The 8,975-nt window shown below is 57.9% G+C and overlaps 2 protein-coding genes across 2 annotated transcripts in view; both read right to left on the bottom strand.

The window, feature by feature from the left end:
• Positions 1 to 1,283, bottom strand: part of FCN3 (ficolin (collagen/fibrinogen domain containing) 3) — a 4,737-nt gene extending 3,454 nt beyond the window's left edge. The window contains exons 1-4 of the mRNA XM_005875132.2: positions 1,155 to 1,283; positions 833 to 928; positions 449 to 493; positions 176 to 208 (exon numbers count right to left, since the gene is read on the bottom strand). Coding sequence (XP_005875194.1) covers positions 176 to 208; positions 449 to 493; positions 833 to 928; positions 1,155 to 1,245 — 265 coding nt within the window. The 5' untranslated portion in view covers positions 1,246 to 1,283. The remainder of the gene's footprint in view (positions 1 to 175; positions 209 to 448; positions 494 to 832; positions 929 to 1,154) is intronic.
• Positions 1,284 to 5,065: 3,782 nt separating this feature from the next.
• The window catches only part of CD164L2 (CD164 sialomucin-like 2), a 19,814-nt gene continuing 15,904 nt past the window's right edge, over positions 5,066 to 8,975 (bottom strand). The window contains exons 3-7 of the mRNA XM_005875130.2: positions 8,438 to 8,605; positions 8,080 to 8,151; positions 7,500 to 7,544; positions 5,897 to 6,041; positions 5,066 to 5,377 (exon numbers count right to left, since the gene is read on the bottom strand). Of these exons, the coding sequence (XP_005875192.1) occupies positions 5,371 to 5,377; positions 5,897 to 6,041; positions 7,500 to 7,544; positions 8,080 to 8,151; positions 8,438 to 8,564 (396 nt within the window). The 5' untranslated portion in view covers positions 8,565 to 8,605 and the 3' untranslated portion in view covers positions 5,066 to 5,370. The remainder of the gene's footprint in view (positions 5,378 to 5,896; positions 6,042 to 7,499; positions 7,545 to 8,079; positions 8,152 to 8,437; positions 8,606 to 8,975) is intronic.

Genomic DNA, 8,975 nt, shown 5'->3' with positions numbered 1-8,975 from the left:
GTTATGCCCCACCCCCACCCATGGGCAACGTCAGAGGCTCAGTGTGGACCCTCAGGAGCCTGCTCTGCTCCTTCAGGCCCCTGACAGGGGCTCTAGGGCTGGCCCACGCCTGGTGGTCCACCAACACCCCAGCACCGCCTGGTTCCAAGTCCCCGGCTCCTGGAAGCTGCCTCACCCTCCTGGCACCGGAGCAGGTTCGCTGGATCTCCTGTCCCACGGAAAGACCGGGTGTTGGCTCTAAAGTCTGAGTACCCCCGAGGGGATGCCCGCCAGCCACCAGAGGGGAGGGTGCCCAGGCCCTTCTAACCTTGCCCACTCCTCTCAGCCTTCCTCCCCCTGCGGGAGGGCAGTCACAGCCGATGGCTGAGCAGCAGCCCCGCAGAGCACTCTCCCTCTCTACCTGAGGGACAGAGCAAAGGAAGAAGAGGCCCGGGTCCCACACACTCACCTGGCTCACCCTTGGGGCCCATCTTGCCCGGTGGTCCAGGCTGCCCTGAAATCCAGAGACAGAGATGCTGTAAGTCCCACTCCATACCCAGGGCCGGAGCAGCAGGGATTTGCAGCCAGAAGTCCAATCCCAGCTGCACCCTCCACTGGCTGTAACTGTGGACAAAGGCCTTATGCTCTTGGGGCCTCACTTTCCCCTCAGTAAAATGGGGGGAACTCTCCACCCACCTCATAGAGTTGACCTTGGACACTGGGCGCCCCGCCTGGAGCCCGGCATACAGCAAGTTCCTGGTCCTTTCATCGTGGCCTCTTAGCAGTTATTGCTGCACTGCCGCCAGCCTCCCAGCTCCCCCCAGGTCCCCGCCCGCTCGCTGGTATCGCTCACCTTGAGGGCCTGGAGCTCCTTTCTCCCCAGGACTCCCTGGGGCTCCAGGACAGCTGGGCAGGAGGACAATTTTGCTGGCTTCCAGTTCCCTGGGTTCTGCAGGGAGATGCGGGGCCGGGTGGGCACAGAGTGGTCATGGGGGAGTGGGCATGTCTCTCTCTCCCAGGCCTCTCTGCGGTCCCCTTTCCATCTCCCAGATTCTAGCTGCCGGGATACTTGCCTCCAAGAGCTTTCCAAGCTCTGCACTCTTTGCATCTATTTGCAGAGCCCAGGTTGTCAAACTGCCACCTGCTCTTGAGGCTAGTGAAGCCTAGGACCCTACCTGGACAGCGGGGGTGGTCCTCAGTCCTCAGGCAGGCAGGCTCCCTGAGCAGGAGGAGCAAAAGGGACAGTGGAGTCCGCAGGAGGCCCATCTTGCTCTGCCACTGGTGTGCCCTCGAGAGAGGATGCCAGTTTATAAGGGGCCAGGCTGGTGGCAGAACACGGAGGAAGACTTCCGCCCATTGTCTTTCCCCACGGACACTCCACCCAGGTTGGAACCGACAGGAGGTGGGGCATTTCCTCCCTGGGCCCCAAAGAGAATGAGCCTTATCCCTGCCCCGTTCACCTGGGGTGGAGTCCAGCTTCTGATCCTGGCCGCCAGGGCTCCCGGGCCATCTCTCTCCAGACCTTTGCATTCACAGGGGACTCTCCGCCTTTGAACCTCAGCTCGTTCTGAGCCTTCCATCTGGCATGCCCTTCTCTTTGCCTCCACTGTGAAGCCCCGCCTGTGCGTGAAGTTCCAGCCCTAAGGTCACCTTCACTAGGAATCATTCCCCGATCCTGTCAGCAGTGCTAGTGACCCTGCTACCACTTATCGGCAGCTGCTGCACTCCACCTGTCCCCCTGGGCACAGTTTGTATGTCGCCTCTGATCCTCACACAGTCATAGTCATTATTACTGGCCCTGGGTTTTAGGCCTGGTACAAAGCAGGTGTTCAACAAATATTGGTTACATGAAGGAATAAGCAAGGAGAAACTGAGGCCCAGGGACAGGACATGACTTGTGGTCTCTCTGGCACTTATATGCCCAGGGCCCCAGCGATTTTGCCCAAGTCCCATGCCCTCCACCAGAGAGAGGGACCCTTAGCAAAGTGACTTCATGCCCACCCTCAAGTCCCTTGGGGAGCCCCTGGCTGGGCCTAGGAAACAGCTGCTAATATAGACCAATTGCATGGGCGGCCCAGGCAGCAAGGAGGCAACAGCCATGATCCAGATGTGAGGAGTGAGGTCTGAGCTGGAGAGGGACCACAAGTGGTAGGGGATGTGAGGGGAATCTCATTCATTCATTCATTCATCATTCATTCATTCATCAAACCCTCCCTGAGGGCTTCCTCTATGCTAGACCCAGAACTTGTGGGGGTGGGGCGGGCTGAAGTACAATGGGGCTTCAGGAAAGGGGAGGCCGAATTTCCAGGCAGGATGGGTCTGTGACGTGGATGCTCTGAGGAACCCTAAGTTCCAGTTCTGGAAATCTGTGCTCCCCAAACGCTCCCACTGGTGTGCCAAGATCTGTGACGAGCCTGTTTATCACGATGCTGTTTATGCTAGTGATAGCCAATGTGGAAATGACCCACTGACACTGATAGGATGCAGGCCAATAAGCTATCACCATGTGGACAAGTCATAAGGCAAATCTGATGGATAATGAATGGGGCAAAGTTGCAGAACAATATGTACTCGGATAGCACAGTCCCACTGTGTATTAAAGAAGCTAAATGTTGTGAATTCACAGGAAAAGGTCTGAAGCGTATGCGAACCATGGTTACTTCTGGGGAGTGAGACCAGTGGGACAGCGATTCTCATTCTTTTTTTTTTTTTTAAATCCTCACCCAAGGATGTTTTTCCATTGATTTTTAGAGAGTGGAAGAGAGAGGGAAAGACAGAGAGAAACATCGATGTGAGAGAAACACATTGATTGGTTGCCTCCTGCATGAGCCCCGACCAGGGCCCGGGCGAGTGAGGAGCCTGCAACCAGGGTACATGCCCTTGACCGGAATCAAACCTGGGACCCTTAGGCCAGCGCTCTATCCTCTGAGCCAAACCGGCTAAGGCTCACTCTTTCTTTTTTTTTTTTTTAAATATATTTTATTGATTTTTTACAGAGAGGAAGGGAGAAGGATAGAGAGTTAGAAACATCGATGAGAGAGAAACATTGATCAGCTGCCTCCTGCACACTCCTACTGGGGATGTGCCTGCAACCAAGGTACATGCCCTTGACCGGAATCAAACCTGGGACCCTTGAGTCCGCAGGCCGACGCTATCCACTGAGCCAAACCGGTTAGGGCAAGGCTCGCTTGTTTTGTTGTTGTTGTTAATCCTCACCTGAGGATATTTTTTCCCATTGATTTTTAGAGAGAGTAGAAGGGAGGGAGGAGAGAAAGAGGGAGAGAAACATCGATCTGAGAGAGACACATCCATTGGTTGCCTCCCACACATGCCACTGTTGGGGGGAGGTTCAGAGCTCAAATCTGCAAACCAGGTACGTGCCCTTGACAGGGAATCGAACCTGAGACCGTTCGGTGCACGGCCTATGCTCTTTCCACTGAGCTAAACCAGCCAGGGCTTCCATTGATTTTAGAGAGAGTGGGAAAGGAGAGGGGGTGGGGAGAGAGAGAGAGAGAGAAAGAGACATCAATGTGAGGGAGACATCAATTGGTTGCCTCCTGCACTCGCCCAGACCAGCCAAGGATCCAGCCTGCAACCCCGGTACCTGCCCGTGACCGGGAATCAAACCCACGACCCTTTGTTGCGTGGGCCGACACTCTAACCACTAAGCAACACTGGCCAGGGCAATTCTCACTCTTTATATAAACTTCTGTATAGTCCTTTTGTTCCTTACTGGCATTTACTACTTTAGAAAAAGAAAACATTCAATGAGTGAATTTTCTTAACTGCGCGGAGAGCCAGCAGGAGGCGGGGCATTTCCTCCCTCCCAGAGAGAATGGGCATGGTCCCTGCCAGCTCTTTTTTTTTTTTTAAATACATTTTATTGATTTTTTACAGAGAGGAGAGGAAAGGGATAGAGAGTTAGAAACATCGATCAGCTGCTTCCTGCACACCTCCTACTGGGGATGTGCCCGCAACCAAGGTACATGCCCTTGACCGGAATCGAACCTGGGACCTTTCAGTCCGCAGGCCGACGCTCTATCCACTGAGCCAAACCGGTTAGGGCCCTGTCAGTTCTTAAGTGCTGGTTGGAGAAGGGAGAAGCCGGGAGGGTGATTCAGGCAGGAGAAACTGCATGTGCAAAGGCTTGGAGCAGGAAGACAGGCCGTGTAACAAGAGGTAGAGATCCAAGTGGCTGGAGGTTCAAGGGGAGGCTGTCTGAGAGGGTGGGGGCGCGGGTGGAAGTGTGCGTGGACTGCTTTGTGTTGATGGCGTGGTGTGTAGGCAGTGAGCCCTCTGTGAGGCCAGGAGCAGCCAGAACTCCCCGTGGACATCCTGCGGCAGCGGAGACCCGGAGAAGAGGTGCAGAAGGCTTGGCTGCAGGCTGTGCCGCTGGCAGGGTGGGTGGGTGCGCTGGCATGAAGCAGATGGGGACCTGCGCCTGCTCTGAACCTTCCCCAGTCCCACTGCGATGGATACTGTTGTTATCCCTCTTGACAGATGAGGAAACTGAGGCCCAGAGCTATGAAATAACGTGCTCCCGTTCACACAGAGCAGTCAGGTTCCACAGGCTGAACTCCCCGCTTCCTAGGACAGTCCTGGGATTACGGATCAGACTCTCAGCCACATGCCTGGCTTCCAGCATGCGCCCCACACTGGGAGATGCTATTAGTCAGGGAAGACTTCTGGACCCAGGGATTGTGGGGGGGAGGGCATGGGGGGGCCTCCCAGCAGGGCCTGAGTGAGGAAGTGGCTGTTGAGAGTTACGGGGTGCCTCCACCTTGGCTGAGAGCCTGGAAGATGCTCTGCAGGGAGTTCTGAAGTTCTGCTCACCGGGAGCTAGAAAAACCTGGATTCCAGCCCAGCCCTGCCCCATCCCACGTGTGACCTGGAGCAGGTACACTTACCTCTCTGAGTCGCTGTACTCTTATCTGTAAAGGGTCGGGGAGGGGTTAACACGTATGACAGATGGAAATATTTTCCAAGTGACAGCAACTGTCCGAGGCTGAATTCCCACTAAGGAAGGGATAGTGGCATTCCCCCATCCAACCCACACACAGGGCAAGACACGGACACAAAGCACAGCTGGAACGAGTTCCTTTATTTGGGGCAGTGCCCAGGCCAGGTCGGTGGGAAGAGGCGGGCACAGGCCCAGTGCCAAGCAGGGACCGGAGGGGCCCACAGGGCTGACCGATGAGGCAGGAGGCGGCTGACGGATGCTCTCAGCTGCAGGTACCAGGCCCAGGTATTGACAAAGAGACTGCTCGGTGCCTTCCGGGGCCAGAAATTGGTGGCCAAAGTTCTTCCCATCCCCAGTTCCCCCCAGTGCCCCCCAGAGGGCCGCCTCTTCGTCCTCCTTCCCCTCAGTGTGGAATCCAGGCCTGAAGGGGGTCAGATTCTGCAGAGGCCAGACAGAGAGGGCACTCGGCGGGGGCCCTGCCTCAGCCGGGCTGAGGCCCCCCCCACCCCACCCCCGAGAGCAGGCAGCAGCTGGGAGAGCAAACACTTTGATGGAGGCTGCAGTGACCCGCCCACAGCACACACGGCACACGGGGGTCTCTGAGCAGCTCCCCTGCGCAGAGGAAAACCAAACCGCACACACAGCCAAGGTCCTGCCAAGGCCGCAGAGCTGCAGGCCGAGTGGCGCCTGGGCTGTCACCTACTGGTTCTCCTCCCTGCTGGCAGCATGAGGGAGCAAGACAAGTGGGCTCAGCTGGGCTCTCAGAACCAGGCCCAGGCTGAGTCCATACCTGGCAGAGAGAACCCCACACGGGAGGGAGGCGAGGGGTGTGACTCACATGGGGGACCCTGGGAGGGAGTCACTGCCCTTAGGGAAGACAGCACACTGTCACTTACAGGGACAGGAGCGGGGTGGGGGAGTGAGCCGGCTCCCGCTGGCTGGCGGTCAGGTACTCACAGTGTCTGGTAGGTGCTGTCCTTGGCCTTGAAGAAGCGCACGACGAAGAAGGCCACCGCCTGCAGGCTCAGCACCAGCACCATGCCTCCGACGAAGCTGGCCCCGTCAAAGCCAGGGCTGTGGGCTTCGGGGACAGGAGGGCTCCCTGCAGGGCGGAGGTCACAGCGGGCCACCGAGGACAGGACCCCAGGCCTGCCCCAGTCACCCCCACCTGGAGGCCCCAGTCCTCACTCTGGGGGCCGGAGCAGCAGGCAGTTGGGGGGACAGGGCCTTGGCTCCAGCCCTGGCTCTGCTCCTGAGCTGCTCTGTGTCTGGATGCTCTTCACACCCTCAGCCTCCTGACCACATGGGCCAGATGGCAACGGAGCTCCCTTCCAGACTCCCCTCCCACACTGGCCCAAGGGGATGAGGATGGACCCAGGACTCAGACATCCAGGTCCCTATTGACCTTGGATCTCGGGGTTCAAAGTCCAGGGACAGATGATATGGCCCCCTCTCAGGACTTCTGACATGGAGCTACCCCATGTCAGAACCCTAACTTAGAAAGGGAGGGAGCAGAGGGAGAGGGGGAGGTCCACACCCTGGTCTCCCACACGGAGTGGATACATGGAGACTAGGTGATGTGTGTCAGAGGGAGAAGCCAGGTTCTGAGGGCCAGACCTGCCTAGAGTCTCCTCACAGTTAGGACATAATCCAAACGTACACAGTGTCCCCTGACCCTTCCCCAGCCCCACCGCAGGGACCATGGTTGTCAGACGGAGCCTGGGTGGCTCCCAGCTGTGCCACGTTCGCCATCCACTCTCAATAGGGATTTGATTTCAGGCCCTGGGCCTGGTGCCCAGGGCAGGGCAGGGCTGGTGGTGGGAGATCATTCTGGGGTAGTGGACAGGGGCCCCGCGGGGAGCTGGCCCACTCCCCAGAGGGGGTGGCTTGTGTTAGGAGGTCTGAGAATATGAAGGGCAAAGGTGGTCCCAGCCGCAGCTCAGGGAGCCCTTTGTGGGGGACGAGGAGAGAAGAGGGAAGAAATGAGCTGCACAAGACTGATCTGGGGCCGAGCTGGAGGGAGATGACCATCAATAATTCAGCCCCCGAGATCACGTTTCTGGCTTTAATTAACCAAGAGCCTCTTCAGCCAGCCCTGCCAAGCCTGCTGAACTCCAGGTTCCGAGGGGCAGTGGGGGCCCAGGGGTGGGGTTCTTGCCTCTGTTCTGCTGGGGATCTGCTTCGTGACCCTCTCTGGACCAGTGGGTGGTCACAGTGGACATCTCACTGGCAAACTGAGCCATACACCCTCAGCACCAAGCGCAGGTCCCTGAGGGGGTCACCCTGATTCTCAGAAGTGGTGCTGGGGGGAAGGGATTGGAACCACCATTGCTTATCGCCTTCCTTCCATCAGACACTGAACTAGGGGCAACACACCTTTCATAAGATCCTCACAGCAACAATGTAAGGTGGTTCCCAACCAATTTTACAGACGTGGAAACAGGCTTGAGGGAGAAGTCACAGGTCTGAGGTCACAAAGCCTGTCAGTGCCTGAGCCCAGCTCTGCCTTTCCCTGCACCTCTAGTCCTGCCACTGCCCAGCTCCCCTCGGTAGTACCTACCTGTTGTGATTGTCTTCGGTTCATAGGTGGGGTGGTGGTGGGCAGCTAAAGAGACAGGGAATCCATAAAAACCCAGCTCTCCCATCTCCTGACTCCCGTCAAGACCCCAGGCCGGGCCAACAGCTGGGCTTCTGACTCAGACCAGGTCCTCTGTCCCAGGTCCAAATCCACCCAACACACTCCCAAGCCTCAGTTCATGCGGTTCCTTCCACCAATGTGCCCTCTCTCCATCTCGACCTTTCAGGGTCATCTCATGCTACTCTTCCAGAAAGCCCTCCCCTGTTCGCTTCTGAACTTCCCAAGTCCTCACTGTGCTTTAGATGAGAAGAGCTACCCTCCCCCCTCCGGCTCCACACACCTGCCCTGTATCCTCCATCTGTACCAGTTTACAGACGAGGAAACAGGCCAGAGAGGGAAGGAGTTCTCTGTGAGCTGAAGGCAGAACGGAAACTGGACCCAGGTGCTGGTAGGCATGGTCCGCTCCCTGAGAGATGGACTTCTCCTGGAGCGCAGGCTCTGGCTGGGGCACCTCAGCCTCCTCCACCCCCCAGTTTGGCCTAGGCCAGTGGGAGCCCCCTACCTGGACACGACTCGGAGTGGTTGTAGACAGAGCAACCTTCCGGGATCACCTCAGCTTGGTCCACACAGTGTCCTGGTGGGAGAGAGTGCAGGGGAGAGGTGTGGTTTGGCCTAGGCCAGTGGGAGCCCCCTACCTGGACACAACTCAGTGGGAACCCCCTACCTGGACACGACTCAGTGGGAGCCCCCTACCTGGACACGACTCGGAGTGGTTGTAGACAGAGCAACCTTCCGGGATCACTTCAGCTTGGTCCACACAGTGTCCTGGTGGGAGAGGGTGCAGGGGAGAGGTGGGAGAGGGGCCAAGGCCCTGGGGTTCAGAACTGGGCACTCACCTCGGGGAGGGCTACACTCCATACCTGGCTCCTCGGGCCGACATTGCTCCCACACGCAGCCGGAGAGGTTGTGCGCTCTGTCCTCCTCCACACAATGCTCGCAGAGCTTCAGCTGTTTGCAGGTCCCGCGGACAGCTGGCCAGATGTTCATTCGGAGCAGGGCTCCCCGCCCAAAGCCTCGAGCTCCTTTACCTGGGAGTGGGAGGGAAGCAACTCCTTGAATGCGAGCTGCAGCCCCCCTTCCTCACTACTGTGCCTCTCCCCACACATACACTCACCTGGATCCCTAAACCCCCCCTGCACACCGGGAGTTTCCACAAACACACAACACACACCTAGAGCCTCCCTGACATTCACCCAGAGTCCCCTTCCTTTGCTTATACCGGTACCTGGGGTTCCCAGATACATGTGAAGTTGCCTCCCTCAGACACACCTGAAGCTGCTCCCTACTATGTACATACACGGGGCTCCACACACAGCTAGAGCCGCCTTTACCCAGCCCCGGGGCCCCCTCCGCACCCCACCCCACCCCCACCCCTCCCAGCCCCACTGCTCCTGGAAG

This window comes from Myotis brandtii, unplaced genomic scaffold, assembly GCF_000412655.1.
Source record: "Myotis brandtii unplaced genomic scaffold, ASM41265v1 scaffold456, whole genome shotgun sequence".
NCBI classification, from domain to species: Eukaryota; Metazoa; Chordata; class Mammalia; order Chiroptera; family Vespertilionidae; genus Myotis; species Myotis brandtii.
Note: the sequence above shows the minus strand (reverse complement) of the source record. Positions and strands in the feature narration are given on the sequence as shown.